This window comes from Poecilia formosa, unplaced genomic scaffold, assembly GCF_000485575.1.
Source record: "Poecilia formosa unplaced genomic scaffold, Poecilia_formosa-5.1.2 Scaffold291, whole genome shotgun sequence".
Lineage (NCBI taxonomy): Eukaryota > Metazoa > Chordata > Actinopteri > Cyprinodontiformes > Poeciliidae > Poecilia > Poecilia formosa.
Window position 1 is genome coordinate 183,534 of NW_006800230.1, and position 21,181 is coordinate 204,714.

Here is a 21,181-nt window from a genome sequence, read left to right on the forward strand (position 1 = left end):
ACTTTCTGAACAATTTGAAAGAAGGCTTGTTCCAGTTTATCTTTTACATGTTTGACCAAGCTTATGACATTATTGGTGTGTTTAAGTGAGCTGTATTGGTGGAGAGTTATCAAATAAGTTTGTAATTCAGTGCAATTATGTCTGTTCAAAAATAGAAACTCTTTTAGTCAATTCAGCACTGTTTTTCTGTATCGGATCAGCATCGGTCGATAACTCATATCTGTATCAGAAGTGAAAAAAGTGGATAATTGCAGATCACTTCTTCTGAGAACCATCTCTCTACTAAACACTGGATTTGCTGGGCATTGCCTTGGCGTGCATCTACAGTTTCTTTCCTGATGTCACTTTTGGTCTACCTAAGTGTTGAGGTGTTGCCTTAAGTAAATCCACAAGTATCAGAAGCTTACAACACTGACATCATCCCCATGGTTTTCCCAAATGGTGTAACTGTGTAGTACCTAGGGGCGGAACAAGATCTTGTCATACAAGATCTCATGAGACTGAAACATGAGTCACCAACTGCTAACTCTCACGCACAAGTCAGTTACTGTCAACATGATTCCACCTGATGAAGTTCTAATAGAAGATTCCCCAACTTCTTTTTAATTGTCTGTTTGGCTTCCAGTAGGAACAATAAATTGGCTACAGAGTGAAAGACGAGGCACAAAGAATATGTAAGCACTGCAAATTGTTCAGACGTTGAAAGAGGCAGAAATCATCACTATGACAACCGACAGCTAGAAGTCTAGTGGTATGTTGTGTTACGTCACAATCACAGTGAACTCTAACAATAACAATTGAAAAACAGACCATCTGTAAATGAAGCACTGATCTAAGGTCTGGAGAGATAAAAAGAAATACATCAGTTGGTGAACTTGCATTCATTTAAAAAGTAATATTTACAATCTCTTCTGTCTCGTCTTGTGAGTTTTTGATATTGACAATAGCAGCTGATCTTATTGTAGAGCAACGACTGATTTTGAGGAAAGTAAGGCACAGATTCAGCTTTTAGAGACGGTAAAGCTAATAACTACCGTAATCCTAACTGATCAAAAACAGAAAAAAACATGACCGATTTTGTGTCAGACAGTGAAGAAACCATTGTTATATATGTTTTTATACAGACAGAGAGCCAGAGGTATTTGGATGCAGCATATCAAAATATCTGTTTGAAACACAGAGAAAAGTAATAAAACAACAAGAAGGGTGGAAATATGTGCATCAACTTTTCTTACATGAACCAGAACTTGACAGAAGTCGATTGGTGGAAAACTGTGACATCGTAAATGACAACACTAGACGTTGATCCAATCATTTTGAGAATTTATCCAGTAAAGGAACGTCCACCTTCCGAACGCTACAAACATGCACATATTTCAACTTTTAATTGAGCAAGAACGAAATACCTTGAACTCTGTTGGAACGATTAGTTTGGGTGTGTCTAAGCCCATCAACATATCCAGACCCACAAAGGACATGATTGACATGAAGATGGCAAAATCACTGATGAGCTTCCTCATCTAGCAGTCCACCCGCAGGAGAACACACAAACACACACACCGGGGCAAGAGGACGACAGAGACGGGTGGGTAGCAGTGAGGATGGGCGATATGTGCCCAGAAAATATGGGAATGGGAGAATTCAGACAAAGAAAAGGAAGATAAGAAGTGACACAACATGTTCAAGAATTCTTCTGATAATGAATTAACATGAAAACAACCGATTAGAATTCTTCAAATCATTCATTATTTGGGAAGGAGATGCAACCACCATTCACAAAGATAACGGACAATGGAAGACGAATTGGTTGGGGGACGATCGGACCTTTATCTGGATCGGTACGTGCAGTTTGGGAGTGTCCAGCTCCAGGAGACAGTCCAAGCCACAGAAAAACATGATGGCGAGGATGATGGCAAAATCACTTATCAGGCAGCGGAGCTAGAGGGCATGCAGGGAGAAGATGGATAAGGGAATAAGGAAGACATTGTGTTGTATTGGGTTCCTAGGACTGGGACTCATGGACAACAAGGAATGCATCAGCTCTAAACAGTGATCTGTTTCTTTAAGGGTTAAAAGCTGGTGATATTTTACATCAGAATTTTTGAAATGTGCATATTTTCGCGTTTTTCTCATTGCACACTCGTGTTAAAAGTAAGACCTGTGAAGAATGAGACGGTGATAAATTGCTTCCGAATGTTCTTGATGTTTAATGTTTTATATATATCAAAGGAAAAACAAATTAATCTTTGAGTGGAATTGTTACATGCATAAAGCTGAAATAACCAGTTTGTATGTGTGTGCACCCTTCACCTAACAGCGTTCAGTCCTCTTCAGTTTACATTTCAGTTCAGGTATCATTTATTGGTATTTTACTTGCAACCTTTATTTAAATATTCAGAGAGGTTTTAATGGATCAAAACAAATGGCTACAGTCAGGAGAAGGGTAGCAAATAAATCTAATGAATTGTACTGGACATGCATTACTATTCTTCATATCTCTAGACTACGTTATAACATAAAAATATCTTATGCAAATGTTATTCAAATTTATTTTTAATATGAACTGTTTTTGTTGCAGTTTTAATATTTTTTTTAACTTTGTATTCAGTAAATTGTCCAGCACTTTAGTTGATTGAGTGATTGTTGTTGTTTGGATCACTTAACTTCACTTCAAGATCAGCTTTTGATCATTTCTGTCAATTCACCATGGCTAACTATTAGCTCCCTTCAACAGTGAATGACTTGGCTTTAAACAGTCATTTCTTTATCACTGGCAGTCCAAACTGCAACAGCACATCTATTAAGATGTGCTGGACTCTTCTCTAGTTTAGAATTATTTTTAAATGACTGCTTAATAAAAGTTTTATCAAAGGTAGAAGAGATAATTTTCTCATTCTCATTTAAATAAAGAGAAGTGTGTACAGTTTATATTCACTAGTTTCATTTCCATTACAAATGTGCATAAAACTTTAATATTCTGCATATTCCGCAGTATTGCAATTGTGGTGTTTCCATTAAATAAGAACCACAATTAAAATCACGTGAATAAGTTTGTTCATGTAATAAAACATTAACAAACAAGGTGATATTAACAAATATCAGCAGCTTTATCCTTCAAACTAAACAACCACCAAGTTTCCAGGATTGAAGCATTTTTCTCATGCAGGTGCATCTTATTGGCATAAAGACGTTCCATGAGTGTTAAAAAGGGAAAACCTGGGAATTTCTCCATAAGTCTTACCTTTGTTGGGAAGTAGCGGCTGAATTTGAACTTTTTCAGAGAAACAGTCATGGAGTAGGTGCCGATGAAGAGGATGAAGGACATCAGGGCCAGGTCAGGGACATACTTACAGGAGCTCCCCACCAACGCACCACCATACTTCACACACTCTTTCTTACTCAGCTGGCTCCAGTCCAGGTCTGTCAGGTTAAACTAGGAGGCGAGAAGGAGAGCAGGCAAAAGGAGAGATGGGGAAATGTAGATGTAGGATCGAGAGGATCAAGGATTCAGAGGAAACCAGAGGGGAAGGACAAAGGAGGGGGAAAAGGCAAACAGAAGACAGAAGAAAAAACGGCGATAACAAAAGAAAAAACAGCAAAAAAAAGTAGCCACCCTTGTATTCACAAATAAGATGGCAAACCACATGTGATGGAAAACGTTTGTGCCGTTGGTCACTTACCAGCAGAGTCATGTTATCATCTGACATAGGAGCTGAAACGTTTAAACCCACAGCAGACGCTGGAGAGGACAGACAGAATTCCTGTCAGTGTTGATGATTTATGTTTTCCATTATCAGATTCTTAGAGCGCTTCATCACTTCTCATCACATGGCCTGGCAAGGTGTGCTACTTACTCACATTTCCACACAGCGTCCAAAAATGAGGCAAAAAAAAGACAACAAAACAATATACATACTGAGTAAAAAATAAAGATTTTATATCAACCACCTTAAATGTCTACAGAAGACTTCTGTCTTGAATTTTGACTTTAATCTTTTGAAATCAAAAGTCAAAATTCTTTTTTTCTTCCTTCAGTGGCTCTGAAGAAAGCCACTGAAGGAAGTGGCTTTCTTTTGCTTCCCTTAAATTGTAATTTTCAACATGGTTTTCAGTTGACCCCAGAGTTTACAGACACTGTATCAGTTATGTATAACCTTCTCCTCTCAGAATAAACCTTTCCCATTTGTTTAGAATCCAGAGGTTTAGATATATTTAATAGATTTTTATTAGAAATTCCTTTCTTTCACTTTTTGACTTGTCAGCTGTTTTAGGTATTTTTCCATAGGTTTGCTGGGATTTCGCTCCACTTTGTAGGCACTTTGTCCCACACACTTTTTCAATTCTACTCTGTAATTTTCTTTGGGACTGAAATCAGAGCTTTTTGATGATTATTCCAAAACATTGCCACTTTCTAACTAATCTGGCAGTAATTTTGGGTCGTTGTCATTCCTGACTATGTAATCAGACAGAAAAAAAGTAGATGCTTTTTTTTATGCTCGTCAGCAGCAGGCGGTGTCACCTGAGCCAAACTGTCTCATGCTTTACATTCCTCTCGTTGAGTTTTAGTCAAAAGAACAAACTGTGGACAGTTTGAAGTCTTACCCTGGTCCGGGGCCACACATTCACACTTGTAGGATGTAACGTAATCTGGCTTGAAGCCGCGGTTGATTGGATAGTATTTAAAGGCTGCGACCTGTGGGAAACAGAACATGTTTGTGTGTTCATAATGAGGATGTCTACAAATCTTCCATCATGCTGCCCACCATCTTCTTAATGGCGTCCGAGATGAAGATGAAGGAAATGAGGCTGGAGAAGCCCTCCTCTGTGAAGCGGGTCATGTACTTGATGATGTAACTGGCGTCAGAAACAACCAGCAGAAAACACTGCAGACACGAGTGCAGACCAATCCACAGCCGCAGCTCCATGTAGTCTATGCTGTTGTTCCTGTTAGGGCAGCCAATCAGAGCAAGAGTAAGAGGAGATGCCGTCAGTCACAATGCACCATCTTATGTTTATTATTTAGCAATACTACAGGTGATTTATTAAGCTTCCTTGAACGGGTTAGGATAGGTTTCATTACATTTTTTGCACAAAATCATTCTTAGATAATGAAATCTTAGTTGTTTAAATGGAACATGTGCAAATATGCAACTTCACATCTTTGAAAAACAAAAGTGGAGCCTCCTGCACAACCAACAAGACTGCAGCAAGTCAACAGGACGTAAGTCAACAAAACACTTGTCGTTTCCAGCAGCCACATTACAGCACAGACAGCGGTAAAACCAGCTGGGCAAATGGACTGGAGCTCCTCTTGGGTTGTTAGTCAAAACTTTGTTTAATTTCAATCAACCAATTTTATCTACAAAGCACCCTTTATGTTGGAGGCAGGTCGCTGGAAACACAAAATAAAGGGTACTTCTGACCAGGGTTTGAACTACCCAGGGTCACAGTCTGCAGGTGCAAATACCAGAGTTGTGAAGTAAACTGAAACTGGTGGGATTCTCCCTTTTGCTCCAATCTTTGTAAGAGGTCTGGTGGATATTAAAAGTAATGTACCTTCAACTTTTCTTCACTTCCCTGGACTAACCAAGGGAGTCATTGCTATATTCTTTGTTTAATCTCTTAATAAAATAATAATCAAAATGTATTTTGATTTGTTCTTAATTGACTCAGCATTTCACCTTAAGTAAGACTTATTTCAGTAACACTTTATTTGAAGTGGTGTGCATAAGACTGACATGACACTGTCATGTCACTTTCAATACAATCCCAAGAGAACATTTTGAACAAATAAACTCAATGAAGCAAATGAAATATTTTCCGTCTGTCTCACTTGCTGAACTCATAAAGCAGTTTTTCGAAGATGAGAATGGGTCCGGTTGAACTGAGGATGATGAGAGGCTGTCCGCCGAACAAACAGAAAACGGTTCCTGCTAGAGCAGTGCCAAGAAAACTCTCCATCACTCCCTGGAAGAACGAGACAAGGATGATGGGTAGATCGTCAAACGTGTGCTGCAGTCAGTTAAATCTTCTGCTCTGTTACTTTCAGCATTAAGTAGGCATTACTCCTATTTACTAACCTGGTAATTGTCCGTAGCGTCTCCCAGCAGTCCGCCGAAGGTGATTGCGTTGGTAATGCAGCCCAGGTAGATGAAGAGCACTGCAGAGATGGATTGGATATGGAAGCCATCATAGATATCACTACAGTAAAAAGGGATCTTCCTTTTGATGTCCAGCCACAGGCCACCGCAAAATCTGGAAAACATACAGGATTAAGTTCAACACAAGTTCAATCAATCAATCAATCAATCAAATTTATTTATAAAGCAGAGTTCAGCAACAAGTTAATTCAAAGTGCTTTTCATCATGAAAACATCATAAAGTCAACAGCTGTGAAACCAGAAACATGTTTCATCAAATGCCATTGTCAAAATCATCAGCACACATAAAATATGTTGGTCAATGTTCTATTTATTATGGGGCAAAAGCAACTTTGAACAGGCCCTGATTTAAAGGAACTCAGTGTTTTAGCTGTTTTCCAGTTTTCTGGATGTTTGTTATAGATTTGTGGTGCATAGAAGCTGAATGCTGCTTCTCCATGTTTGGTTCTGGTTCTGGATGCAGAGCAGAACCAGAAGACCTGAGAGGTGTTTGATACGACAGCAGCAGATCTTTAATGTACAGTATAGTGCTGCTAAGCCATTCAGTAATTTATAAACTAACAACAGTATTTTAAAGTTTATTCTCTCAGTGGAAGGACTGTAGAACTGGGTGATGTGCTGTATGTTCCTGGTTTAAAAAAAAAGAATAAATCACATGTACATAAGCATTAAGTCTTTGCTCTTTATGTATTTGGAGCACTTTACAGCCTCCTAGTTGGACGATGGCGTTAGATATGTCTCTACAAGACTGGCACACCAGTCTGAGTGTTGTCTCATTCTTCTCAGTAGTTCCTTTCAGTCTCAGTCAGGTTGGATAGGAAGCTTTGGTAGGCGGCCATTTCTAGGGTCAGAGCTGTTCAGAGCTGGTCTAATCCAGGTCAAATACATATTGCTCCTGATTTCACTGATTTATTGTCTTGGCTGGATGCTTTGGGTTGTTGTCATGTTGAAAGATGAATTATTGCCTTAGCCTGGTGTCCAGGACACTCTGAAGCAGTTTCTCTCAAATAATCGGTTTATTTTTGGCTGTTAAATCTCAATACAGACTATAGTCGCTCAGTTCCTGCCACAGAAATAAATGACCACATTGGAGCTCAGTGTGAAAGCATAGGCTATAAAACCTTATGTAAATACCTCCCAAAGACAATAGCTGCATTTTATAATGATGTAATTTGACATTTTGAAAATAAATTTGCTTAATGGAAACATGTCAATTTAAAAAATATTCTCATTTGTCTATAAAACGTTTTGGCGCTAGAATGAGGTGGGGGTTTTTTCTTGGCTGTATTGAAATTGGTTTATCTTTCAAACTGCAATAGAACCACTTTTTTTTCCATCACACAAGTCACATGATCAACAACCAGATATTGCGACTGGTGCAAACCACAAAGAAGACGACGACCGGAAGTAGTAGGATGACGGCACTGCATGTTTTTCCAGCAGATATTGCTGCATGCTTACAGCCACACTGTTTAGAATATCCTACAGATCGTCTGTGACTATTTGTTCCAGACATTCCTTTTAAAGTTTTCTGCTTACCTCCCAGTGAACTTCAGCTCTTCTCCCAATTCATGCTGAACAGGAAGCTCGTCGTCTTCTCCACCGGCGGCCCCACCAGCCGAGCCGTTCATCTGACCCAACTCGTTCAGGTTGAGGACTGACTTCCTGTAACACCAGTGGTCAGTACAATTCGGTCTTATTCACCACAACAGATTCTTAGCCATTAGGAGATACTCAGACTGCAAGACCTATAAACTACAACTGTAAAACTATAATGATACATGCTGTAAGTGAATTATACTGCATAAAATGATCATGACCTACTTTATAAAACAAAATATCCAAATCTATAGAGTCTATGGTGTCGTACTGAAGCCCCGGGGCCAAGTCCAGCCAGACTTTTATATATGCAGATATATACATAAATAGAACCTTCAAGATAACAAAATTTACTCTTAAATATTACTTTATCAATCAAATCAAGGCATTTTGATCCGTTTGCTGCCAAATTACTCCCACCTGCAGGTGGCAGTATTTCTTACTTCTAATGTGCTGCTGCTTGAGATTTCCTTACAAGTTACAGTCTATACACGCGTAACAAAAAGTCACATTTACAGTCATCAATTGCAAATATTGTGAAATTTCTTGCAAATATTTCTAAATTAGAAACAAAAACTGTCATGAAATCCTGGTTGATAGATGGGAAAAGATTTTCAATATTGTTTAACCTTAGGAAGTACTTATCGAATGCAAACGCTGCTATTGATTCATATTTTAACAGTTTGTTAATAAGTCAACCTCCATGATGTTGATTCGACCCAAAATGTAAATGAACTTGACTCTCCTGCCCCAGACCAGCGGAATCGAGTCAAAGGTCTAATACCTGCAGCGGCTGAAACAGGTGTTATCCTCACAAGAACATTACATTGTTATAGAAACAATCTTCCCAGGACTTACCTCATTTCTGCTGAGGGAACCTTCTTTGGGGGCTCAATACGTATTTTGGGGTCCCATTCCCCTGGGGGAAGGACAATCACCTCATCCAGGAACTCATCAACTCCTGCAATCAGGTCGTCACGGTCCCGCGCTTTGTAGGCGACGTCACTGAAGAGCTGATGGCAATAAGAGGCTACAGTCACACCAATGATCAAATGCTTTTACTAGAAAACATCTAACCGAGTTAGCTTCTTACATCGTCTACCATCAGAGTCGCGATGGCTCGGCCGATTTCATTGTAGGACTTAGTTTTGCCTTGAGGGCCCAGCAGGATAAAGAGGAACCTGAAGAACAGAGTGGTTAATAAACCCAGAACATTTGTCAGAGCGATGATGGAGGGAAGATCCTACCTGGTTGGCACAGGAACCTCAGTGAGGCCTCCCAGAGTGGTGGCTTGAGCCAAGCGTACAAAGGAGACAAACGGCTTGTCCAGAAAGTCCACCTCACCAATCAGCACGTTGGAAGCTTCTGCATCGCGAGGAATCTTCTTCATGAACTTATTCTTCAGCTGTAAGAAGGGAAGCAAGCTCTCAAAAGAGTGATGCAGTGTTTTTTCCCCTCAAATACCAGTATATCTCAAAGAATTTGAAGTAAAAGTGCAATTTTTCTTGCCAGTCATCTGAAAAAGTACAACTTGTGTTTTGTTCAGAATTATCACACGTAGCATTAAAATTTTCCAAGCCTTTGCATTTTGTACTTGATTACGGCTTACACCCACACACATGCTCTGTTTAGAATATCCTGCAAACTCACAGATAATGAAAAACCAAAATTCAGTGTCTCAGAAAATGAGAATGCTGTGTAAAATATCATTAATAGAAACTCATGGTGTTAGTTAATTAACTCAAAACACCTGCTAGGTTTCCTGAGCCTCTAAACTGAACTGTAGGCAGTTTTCACAGCAACATGGGCTTCCTTTACACCTACACAGTGACATAGGCCAATCTCCTCCATGCCATGGTGGATTGATGCCCCAACCAAGTACTGAGTACATAGAAATGAACATACTTTTCAAAAATCTGATATTTGTAGTTAAATATTTGGTCTAATGTGACATTTCCATTTTTTTTTTAATTTTGGGTTTTCTTTACCCGACACTCATCATCATGAACATTTTAAAAAGTAAAATCTTGAAATATCTTGCTGCATGTGTAATGGATCTCTATAAAATGACCTCTTCACTTTCTAAGATGAATGGCAACAAATTTTGCACTTAAATAATATATACAATATTGTAATTCTTGAAGACGAACTAGTAAGTTCTTCTGACACTACAACACATTTTTGATCATTGAGAAGTAATTACTCTCATTAGTAGCATTACTAAACATACTGAAGTACACAGCCAGCTGCTCAGTTGTAGAGTGACCGTAACTCTTGTGTTTGTATTACTAAATGGGCTTTATGCCTCTACATTCCAACTGGGCTCTGTCTGCTTTGTTATTTCACAATTGCAAACATAGATACAGTAAAAAAAAAAATCCTGTAACTTTATGTTACAGCGTTGTTGTTGTGTACCCCTGTTTCTCTGCCAAAAAGCACGTGGCAGTGGAGCGGTGGGCGCTTAAATCAAAATCTCTTCATAATCTGTTAATGCTGCTTTCAGAGTCAATACACCAGCTGGTCCTCTTTCACTGCCCGCCTTTGCACTTTGGTCCTAAACAAACAGTACAACATACACACACACACACACACACACACACACACGCAAACACTTGGCCATATTTTTTTTTCTTCCATCTGCATTTATTCTTTTGGATATTTATTTGCGATGATTCGAAATGTTGTTGCAAATATTTGATAGCATGTCCGCTACTTTATCCCGTAATTATGCAAACTATCAAGAACAAAGAAAACTCGGAGGTACAAAGCCAGCTTTTCAGAACAAATGCTTACCTCCTCTCAGTCGGTCACATGTGAATGTTTCGTTATTGCTGGCTTTGAAGTGTGTCCACATATTTCAAACACCACATGATTTCTGCTGCTAATGTAACAAGCAATTCTAGTGAACTTTGAAAATCCTCAAAGAACTGCCGATGTTTTTTTTGTTGTTGTTATTTTTTTTTTGTCATGTATTATAAACTGATAGAAGTAGCAGTTATTTAAAGCTACAGTTCATGGTCACATCATGGTCTCAAATCTTTATAGTGAGAAAAGAACCGATCAGACTGAAAAAGATCCAGGGAAAGGTTTGAATGGTTTGCAAACTGTTTAAATGTGCAACTGCTTTGTAAGAGGACTGCACATTTTATAATCTGTTCTAGATGTTTTAATTTACAGAGTTTTTCTAGTAGAGCACCATCCCCGTTTTAATCTAGTTTTTGTCAGTTTTAATCAAACTCCAGTTCATTTGCCTATAAAGGTTCATTTGGTTGGCTGTGAAGCATAAGGACCAAAAAACCAAACTCAAACCTCGGTCTCAGTTTGGAGTGAACTCTGGTTCGGTTCAAATGCTTATGTGGATACCAGCAGGAAGCGGACTTTAGCGCAGGGCATTCTGGGTAAATTCAACCAAAGCAAATGTGCAAGGCCAGCACTAGAGGGAGAAAATGTCTCGTGGTCTTTTACCAACGACAAAGAAGAAATCCCACAACTACTAAAATCTGACACCACTCCAGTTTTATGTACATTTTGTGAAGAAGAAAGTTGTGCTCAGTGTCTCCTACAGAGGTTTTCATGTCATTTCCTTCAGTTGTTCTTGGTTGAGATACAAATAGCAACACTGAAATTATAAATGCTCATCAAATAAAGGCAATAAAAAATGGCAAAAATAAACACACTAATTCCTTTTACACAAAATACAGTAAAACAACATTCACCTGGTCGGTACTCGGCGTGTCTGAAATATCATTCATGCTTCGGCTCTGGGCAGGATCTGTGGATAAAAGAGCAGACTTATTCTGGCATCACAGAGATGTTCAAATGTAAACAGATCAACATTACATTACATATTGAAATGTGCCGAGTTATTACATCAGGTACAGGTAGGCCACCAAGGTTCTCAACAAAACAGATCAACAAATTATCAAGCAAAGGCTGTGAATACTTGCATAAATGTGATTTCTGTAACATGAAGTCTGTAACGTAAAATGTAGGAAAAAGTGAATACTTTCCGGATGCACCGTAAATTATGTGAAGCACACGCAGATCTTTCCATGCATGCATATGGAAAGCAATAAGTGTTGAAATCATGCAGCAACCAGAGGTGGAATTTGTGGAAAAACGGTGTTGACTAAATCAAAGAACACATTCAACTTAAGAAACTGAGAGGTTTAAAAGACTGCGAAGAAGTACAATGTGTGTTATTGCTTTAACATAATCTCACCTTGAATATTTTAGAAAAATCCAACCTTTCATTTGAGTACAGGTTTGTCAAATAACTGGAAAATTACAATTCTTTCAAAGTAAATGTAAACTTACTCCAATGAAACTTTACTTTTTAGAGTTTCTATGAACTTGAATTTAAAACCCATGACTTTTATTTGAATGATGTATAAAGCAGAAATGATACAGAAGTCACTTGGGGGATATATTTATGCATCCCAGCATGCTCAGTGGGCAGGATAATAATAAGGAAGCTCTCTGCTGAAGAACAGCAGCAGAGTGCAGCATCGTGTCGCCATCCCTCCTCCATCTACATGGCAATCGGCTGATTCTCAGACATGCCAGGAAAAGCCTCTGCTGTTCTCTTGGTTGAACGGTCAGCAGTGGATACAATCAAATAGAAAGTTGGAATTTCTATTTTATTTCAAGTGCAATATTATGTTTGCAATCAGAAGTTAATTTACCTCAACTGCTTTGTTGCTGAAATGTGCTATCCAAACAAACTTTAATAAAATAATCTGTTTTTTAAAACTTTCATTATGTTGTGACAGTATGGTATCCCTGTGCTAGCTACAGACACACACAGCTCAGTCAGAAACACCCAATCAGAGCCAGGAGGAGGGTCTTAGTTAGAGCTGCTCAAGCTCTCCCCCATGCTGTCTGCAATGCAACTGCTTCTTCTGGATGAACGCTAAAGCTAGTTAGCATGGCCACTGATGACGGCGGAAAAACATTTTTCCTGGAACAATAATTTGTTCCTCCACCATTAGCACACTGAGCAGCTTGTACACAAGCTTGATTGATAGTGCAAAGACTTTCCTCCTGGTTCTGATTGGCTGATTTTGAGCGGGAGCGGTGCATTTCTGCAGGTGACAATAGTAGCACTAGGTGGAGAAGCTTGATTTTTTTTTTTTTTTTCCCCACAGGTCATCTGTCTTATAATTATACTGTCACGATATGGTGACAATTGTAACAAATATGTAAAACTCCTATTGTTTAACAAAGCTATATACCGCATTAGCACCTTCCTAACATGGCTGCCAATTAATTTTACCACATCTGTATTTTTAGGGGGGTAGCAGCACATTCCAAATTTTATCAGTACATATTTCATATTTCAGCCATACATTAGTTACTGTGTATATTTATTGATTCATTAAAGTGCCATGACAGTAGAGTGTTTTCTGCAGCACTCCACACCAAACCACAGCAAGAATGGGCGAGCTGTTAATTGTTTTATTTTCCAGGTCTCTATAGCAACTCTGAAGAGACTAATAAATGCTGTTTAAGCTGTTTAACAGGCACCATTATCTCCACTTAATAAACACACCACGGTTTGTTTTCAGTCGGATAGCAGATATCATTGGACATAGCTGTTACACCCCTAATTATTTCATTTTCTTTCATACATGGCTAGAACATAAGCGTTTGTGTGTGTGTGTGGGTGTGTGTGTGTGTGTGTGTGTGTGTGTGTGTGTGTGTGTGGTTGAGACTCACGCAGGTGGCCAAGGCTGCTTGACTGCCGAGAGCGTAGGTCTTCAGTGGAGCGATGGATCCCAGAAGCTGAGCTAGTACTACGAGTCAGATTGACCTGAGGACTACGGTCTGACAGACCAGCAGCAGATATGGAAACAATGAACAGAGAAAAGCTGATTTCACAAGGAGAGAGGGGCAACTGGTGATCATCATGATGGCAGAATACAAGGGAAGCAGCATGATTGGAAATGATCAAGAACTTATAGACTTCTTTTTGTTGATTTGTAAATAAAATGTAAACGCTTACTGGAGGGAGTGTTGGAGGACTTTCCGATGTCTGCCAGCGAGCGATGGATTGGTTTCTTGGTCTGGTGACGATGCTTTCTGAGCAACACGAAGATGATTTTCTCCTTCAGATCCGGAGGAACAAGACCGTCGGCTATTTGACGATCCACAATCTCCTCTGAAGCAAAATGTTTATGCATTTAGCATTCAGATTATTTAGCAATATTCCCCCAAGAGAACATGAACTCACCGTCTCCTTATGAGAATATTTGGAGTTTTTACTCCACAGAATCTTAAGACTAAGGTAACCCAGACACTGGCAGTGGGTTGAACTTTTTTCCTAATCAGTAAATATCAACAACAACTTCTACCATTTACCAGTGAGTGCGAACAGGACTTATTGTCTTTTCCTTTTGTTCTGCAAATGTTCTAATCCACTTCTTAAGTTATCTGAATCCTTTCTGTAAAATAGAGCCTCACGATATATTGAGTCTTAATATCTGCAATATTTATAAGTGCCATGTCATAAAACTCTACTTTCTGGCCGCAGTCAGAGATGGGTAGTAACTAGTTTCTTTTACTCAGTTACATTTACATGAGTAACTTTTAAAAAAAGAGACTTTTAATAGTATTTTTACTACGTTGTACTTTTTACTTTTACTTGAGAAATTTCATTATGAAGTATTTCTACTCTTACTTGAGTAAAACTTCTGGATTCTTTACCCACTGAATGAGAAACAAACATGTTTTAACCAAAAATTCACCAGACAGACACACACCTGTGTCTGCAGTTGTTGCTAAAATTTCATAGGTTTTATATTAAAACAAACTGATTTGGAAACCTTTTTTTTTGTATGAATTATTGTCATTTTGATCCTTAAAATACCAAAATTCCCTCTTAACTTTATATTTTGATCCATCTGATGATGTAATTTTTCAGTATTAAGGTATTGACCAGTATTTGATCAGTTACTCAGCAGTTGAGTAGACTTTTTACCAAATACTGTTTTACTCTTACTTGAGCAATTTCTTGACTACTTTTGCTATATACTTGACTAAAAATGTTCTGAAGTAGTTCTGGTAAGTTCATAAAAACCCTTATACCATTTTACACTCCTTGGCAGAAACCTAAACTATCCTTTAAAGATTTAAACGACATATCTTGTGAGACTCACCCACGATCTGTGGCAGTGAGTAGCCCTCCAGGTCCAGCAGAATGCTTCCTGTCTGCAGGCAGGTCCGGAGCTCAAACAGGCTATGGAGGGTCAGCGTGGAGACGTGAGGCTTGCTCCATCTTTCTCCACCCTCCTCCACCTTCTCCTCAAACTTCACCCACCTGAAGAGGACCAGCTCAACTTAGCAAATAACGTTCAAGTTTTTATCTTCCGAGAGAGAGACAGAGAGATGGATATTTGTAGCCAATATCCATCTAGAAATAGATGGATATTGGCGAGCGATTAGTGTTTCAGTTAGCAAGGCTGATTTTCCCTTTGCTTTAGTCACATGAAGTGTTGGGTTGCTTTTACTCACTGGCCTCGAGGAACCAAGTGGAACCTTTAGGCCCTATAAAAGGTGACCTGAAATCCTAAAGCAACAGCCACCTTGGTACTTTCCTGGTACTTGTGGTTCTGTGATAAATGTACCTGGCAGACTCTTTCCATTCCAGCTCTTCTCCATCATGCTGCAGTGTGTCCATCTCAGTGAAGATGGTTGGTGTTGGAGTGGTGTCATCCTCACCCAGGATGTGGCGAAGACGCTCAGCAGCTGGAGAAACTACAGATACACACAATCAGTCTCAGGTTTTATTTGCAGTCCTGACAGATTGGGTGCAAAGCTCATCCAAACCTAAATGGTGGACAGTGATTATTGCATAACGTTTATAAATCACCTTATTTAATCGATTCCGATTTTAATTTAGACAATTGCTTAGCTTTCCAATAAGGAGGTAAGAACACTTGACTAAAGACTCTCACATACTTCATCCAAAGTGCTGAAATTGGTTCTCATGGACATGAGACAAAAATGTAGTCATTTTGTTTGCAGGGAGACATTTGCCTTCACTTCTTGACTCCAGCCCTTGGTTGAACTGTTATGTGAATGTTGCTTGACTGGTCACTGGTATCTGGATAGCCTTCGAGGATGAAGCTCCTCCTCAGAGCTGCAGTTTCCAAGTTTCCTAGCTTGCCCCTCACAGAGCAACTCTCTCCCTAGACTCCCCCCACGCAGCTCCTACAGACTAGCCAGCATCAATTAGCAAGCAGCTGGTGGAACTGTTCATCTGAGCTCATCATACGAACTACTCAGAGCAACACTGGTAAAAACTTTGTTAAAGGTTAACAGAGGAGCCATGTTGTGAGTGACTGAAGCCAATCACTCCTATATTGATTGCTAGGCAACAGACCAACAACGATCCAAATACGAAACCAAAATGTAGGCAAAACACAATTTTGCTTGATTTCTCAAACATACATGAGAAAAATCGAGGCAACACCCCAGTAATGACCTGATGTCAGTATGTTAGAAAAGTTAATTTTGCATAATACTGCCCTTTTGAAACACATTATTCATCTTTACCAAACAAACTTTAGTGTCTGTACTGATTATCTGGTGACCATGTGAGATCCATCACCCGACACCTCTTTCTAATTTTATTTTAGACAGATCAATCTCCATTACCACCCTGAGCCAGGAGGCTGTAGTTCATTTGCACGCCAGAACACACAACGTCCCTGAACATCAGTTTGTTCCTCTTGAAGGAAGTTACTGATGAACATGATGAAACGTTTGAATTAATTTTTATTTACAAAGGGTTTGTGTTGCATGTAACAATTACAGTATTTAGTATTTAGCAGTATTTAGTTCAAAACAATGTCCCCAAGAATAATCACTGTTTCAGATACTTGGCCAGCTCAGAGTCTGGGTACCTATTTATGGCTGACCTCTGAGCAGCCACCATAATCCCACAGGAAGAGGGGGTAGGACGTTGGCATGTGTTGTTTTTGCAACGTTTTGGGTCATTTTTTGTGGAAATATGAGAAAGAGAACATCATACTACTTTATTGACCTCACTGCAGAACTAAGCTATCAGTTCTAAAGAAGGAAAAACACAGTCGGCACGTTCTGCCTCAGCAGGATGATCAATTCCATGTAACCACTTGATCAAATGATGATAGATTTCATAGGGGCATCAATTATACCACAAGCATGACTGAAAGTCTATAACAGGACTATTTTAGATTATGACAGTAAATTATTCAGCAAATATCTGGTAGGTTTTTTATGATAAAAATTGTTCTGAAAATAAAACAATACAGCAATATGTATTGTGTTCATCCGATCTGTAGTCTTCCTTCACCAACAGAGCCATTGTTTTAGTTATTCTGTTGATGAGGAACAGTGACTGTATCTACTAGCCTTAAATGACTCAAATTGGAATTAAAAACATAAATTTTCTCAATGAAAACATGATAATTTTGAAAAAAAACTCAAATTTTTTGATAAAAAGATTTTTTGTGCTGGCATGAGGTGGTTTTATGACTCTATTGAAATTAGTGTATTTCACAAATTTGCAGTGGAAACACTTTTTGCATCATGAGTTACATGATTAGCAACCGGATGCTAGTACTGGTGGAAAAGATGAAGAAGATGGGATCAAGTAGTAGTAGGAGTATGATGACGTGGCATATTTTATAATGAATTATCACATTAACTAACTTATTCAGATGCATACATTTTAGTCTAAACATAGAGAACCGTAGACCAGACTGTTTGGTTTGGTCTCAAACTGGGTTAAATATCAAAATCAGAGCTACAGCTACATTTAACAGTGACTCAGATGTCACTGACAAATACATTTAGCCTCTGCGTAGAAATCTGTTGAAGTCTAAGTTAATCCAGAATTTAATGCTAACCTTATCAAGTAGCTATAAGGAGATCCATGGTAATACTTTGCATAAATGCTTCCTTTCAAACTTTGAGCTGTTTGGAAACTTTCAGACTGATTCATTAAAGTACTGGATGTTTTTCACAGAAACAATGTGTACAAACTTTGAAAAAGTGAAGTTCTAATTGACGTTACACCAAAATGAAATTTGCATCCTTATCTGTGCTGTTAAACAAATGGCATTTCTCTGTGTGGTGTGTTTGCATGAAAGACTGGGCAGACAGCAGGTATTAAATCATGACCTGAGAATTTAAAATGCTGGAGCTTAACAACAGGATTCTCTGTTTCTGTGCAAAACATTCCCAATATGGACAGCTTATGCTTTATTATTATCAAAACTACAGCTAACACTTTTGCATCAATCACTTGCCAAAATGGAACCCACAAACATTGATGTATCCTTCAAATCTGCCTGTCTGAAATGATTATGTGGCCCCAAAAAATCAGCTTAAGCCACTACAGGGTTAAGCAACAGAGAACCACTACACACTGTTGCCACTAAATGTGGCAACAGAGTGTATTGAATAGCTCTGGCTTTCCAAGGTAATGAGCTCATTCTGCTATATTGATCTTGGTGACATGACAGTTTTTCCATGTAGCATAAGCAGTGGGTTTTAGTTTTCACAGTGGAATTGTGGCCGACAAGCTGTGATGTTGTCTTAGAACAAAAAATGTTTCTGTTCCTAACTGTCGGTGCTGTTTGCTTGCCTAACGAACAAGCAAACAGGCAATTTAAGCAAAGCTTAACCTCACAGTCAGGACAAACGTCTGCACATTATACTTCTGACATTATAAGTCCAAAGACATGCAACCTTTCTTTCTCACTCGCAGCGTTTCCGTTAAACAAAGAACTGCACAAACTGAAATTACAAAAATGAATGTCGATGTCTAAAAAACTCACATTTTTTGATAAAAAAAAGGTTTTTGCACTATGATGCCATGTCAAAATAGATGAATTTCACAAAACTGCAATAGAAACACTTTTTTCGCATCACACTAGTCATCTGATCAACAGCTGGATGTTACTACTGGTGAAAACAATGAAGAAGAAGACAGGAAGTAGCATCAGGATGATGGTTTGTTTTTGTTTTTTTCAGACATTGTGCAGCTGGCTGCTCTCACAGCATCACAGTTCATAAAATGTTGTCATTCCAACGTGTTAAATTCACAGCTCTTCTGCAAAATCACAGACTACAATTTTCTTAAGATGCCACATATGTAACCGCTCTCAAGTAGGCAGGACTTGTCTCTCAGACACCTGAATGAGGCGCCGGGATCAGACTCCTCTGATTGGCTGATAGATGATGAGCTTTTGCACCATGACTGAATTATGACTATTTTTTATGTAAATGTTTAAATCCTTTGCTGCCATAATTTTTAACGACGTACTGCATGAACAAACTTATTCTCATGTAATCTTAATTTAATTTCTCATTTAATAGAAGCAACACAATTCCGAAATTTCGACATCAGCAGAATAGTGACAAAGATTTTATGCACATTTGTAATGAAACGCGGCTACTTGTACATTGTTCCTTTTACTGAAATCTTTACCTGTTCTGGAGCCCGGTAAGGTCAGGTGAGAGGTCATATTTGATGCTCACTGGATCCAAACAAGATCCAAACGAAGAGAGACATCCACTGGGTCTGATTCAGGATAGATGCGTCTTTAGCTTCCTGTCCGCCTGATAAGACAGAGTCCTCAGCTCACGTCTCATTGAGCGGCTCAAAACGACTCACTGTCACACCTTCTCACGTACGTCCCTAATGTCGTCCTCCTCAGGGATTACTTCCAGCTTCGTAGTATCAGCTAGCAATAAATAGTTTGTTGTGCGGCTGCTCCGCCTTTCAGTCGATCAGGAAAGCAACAAAAAGTCTCCAAAGCAACAAGCAGCCAGAGGCTTTGAAGAGGGTCGACACACACCACAGGGCTCTGGAGGACTCTCCGCCCATACACTGACTGTTGGGCTCACATGTCACAAAAACACAAACTTCGTCAATGTAACTTGTACATGAGGCGTCTGGAGATACATAACACACCTTTAATGCTGCGCACAGTTGGTGTTTATCTCTAACAGACCAAAAATATTTAAAAAGTTGCAAAGCAGGTCACTCATAAGCACTCACAGTAACTTCAGCTTCCAGGTACAAGCACATACTGTACTCCCCTACACACAGACACACACATGCACACACACACAGACTCCGCTTGGAGTTCCTCAGCTCTAATCAGCTTACAGCTTTCAGACTTTATGGCCTCTTGCTGCAAAATATTCATACATAAAGGCGCTCCTACTCCCATACTGTTCACGAAAGTAGATCTGTGCAGATTAATGTCCGAACAGCAAAAGTCAGACCAGGTCATATGCCTCCTGCTACGGCAGGAACAGGCAGCAGGAAGGTTTGATTGTTGGTTTTGGTCATTCTGAACCGATGATCAGTCACACACTAAATAAGCAAAATGAAAAAGAAAAGAAGTCTTTCTGAAATTAAGCAGACTGATAGCATCACTTGATTCTTTTACTCCAGTTTGTAGCATACTGGTACAGTGATGAACCACACTAGATCCGGTAACGTTGCACTACAGATCCTTCCTAAAGTATTCACACACCTTGAATATTTTCACAAGTTCTTCCTCTGGCTCCCTGCAGCTCAGAGAATAGACTGTAAAACAGCTGATAAATCACTGCACCAACCTTCCAGACCCCTCAGGTCTTCTGGTTCTGGTTCTGCTCTGCATCCAGAACCAGAACCAAACGAGGAGAAGCAGCATTCAGCTTCTATGCTCCACAAATCTGGAACAAACTTCTAGAAAACTGGAAAAAAACGAAATACTGAGTTCCTTTCAATCTAAACTAGAACCCACCTGATGATTTCTGCCTTTGATCAGCAGCAGCTGCAACAACGATCAACGTATTTGATGTTTATTTCCTTGATAATTTTGATTATGGATTTTGACAAAATGTTTCACTATCGATAAATGTATGATGCTTTTATGACGTAAAGCACTTTGAACTGCCTTGCCACTGAAATGTGCTTGACAAATAAATTTGAGTTGACTCAACATTTCTTTGGATAGCAGCTAAATCCACTGTGTTGGTAACCCAACAAAGAGTACAGAGAAGTGGAAGGAAAATTATATTAGGTTTTCAAAATTCCAAAATGATGGATTACTTTTTTTGTACTTTGTGGAGTTTAAAACAGACTCAAGTAGCTTCACCTTATGCTCTGAACAACTCATGGAGGCCTGATCCATGAGTCACTATGAGACAACGCAATGAGAAAGGTAAAACTCCACATTGTTATGATTAGAGGAACAGCCCAGAGATCTACGGCAACCCAGGAGGAGATGTAGCTCATGTTTGACTAGAGTTCTAAAAGCTTAAACAAAGCTCTTGGATTTTATTCAGATTTCCATCCAGCAACAGAACAAGCCTGGCACAGCTCTCTCGCTTTACTCTACTGTATGAAATAGTGAACATCAGCTACGTTTCCA

The 21,181-nt window shown here is 39.1% G+C and overlaps 1 protein-coding gene across 7 annotated transcripts in view; it reads right to left on the reverse strand.

Moving 5' to 3' along the window:
• slc4a5b (solute carrier family 4 member 5b) overlaps positions 1–21,181 on the reverse strand; it is a 42,495-nt gene that overhangs the window by 9,706 nt on the left and 11,608 nt on the right. For 3 of the 7 annotated variants that reach the window (XR_001664737.1, XM_016681739.1, XM_016681743.1), the window contains exons 4-19: positions 15,386–15,515; positions 14,918–15,078; positions 13,765–13,920; positions 13,479–13,586; positions 11,477–11,532; positions 9,008–9,165; positions 8,854–8,941; positions 8,619–8,773; positions 7,701–7,826; positions 6,081–6,255; positions 5,834–5,967; positions 4,764–4,944; positions 4,603–4,693; positions 3,681–3,739; positions 3,242–3,433; positions 1,407–1,520 (exon numbers count right to left, since the gene is read on the reverse strand). Coding sequence is in view for 6 of the 7 variants with exons in the window: in XM_016681739.1 (XP_016537225.1) it covers positions 1,407–1,520; positions 3,242–3,433; positions 3,681–3,739; positions 4,603–4,693; positions 4,764–4,944; positions 5,834–5,967; positions 6,081–6,255; positions 7,701–7,826; positions 8,619–8,773; positions 8,854–8,941; positions 9,008–9,165; positions 11,477–11,532; positions 13,479–13,586; positions 13,765–13,920; positions 14,918–15,078; positions 15,386–15,515 (2,084 nt within the window). In the remaining variant the exon portion in view is untranslated. Of the gene's footprint in view, positions 1–1,406; positions 1,521–1,824; positions 1,939–3,241; positions 3,434–3,680; positions 3,740–4,602; positions 4,694–4,763; positions 4,945–5,833; positions 5,968–6,080; positions 6,256–7,700; positions 7,827–8,618; positions 8,774–8,853; positions 8,942–9,007; positions 9,166–11,476; positions 11,533–13,478; positions 13,587–13,764; positions 13,921–14,917; positions 15,079–15,385; positions 15,516–19,239; positions 19,818–21,181 lie in introns of those variants that run through there. The other 4 variants (XM_016681744.1, XM_016681741.1, XM_016681740.1 and 1 more) reach the window with 4 other exon arrangements.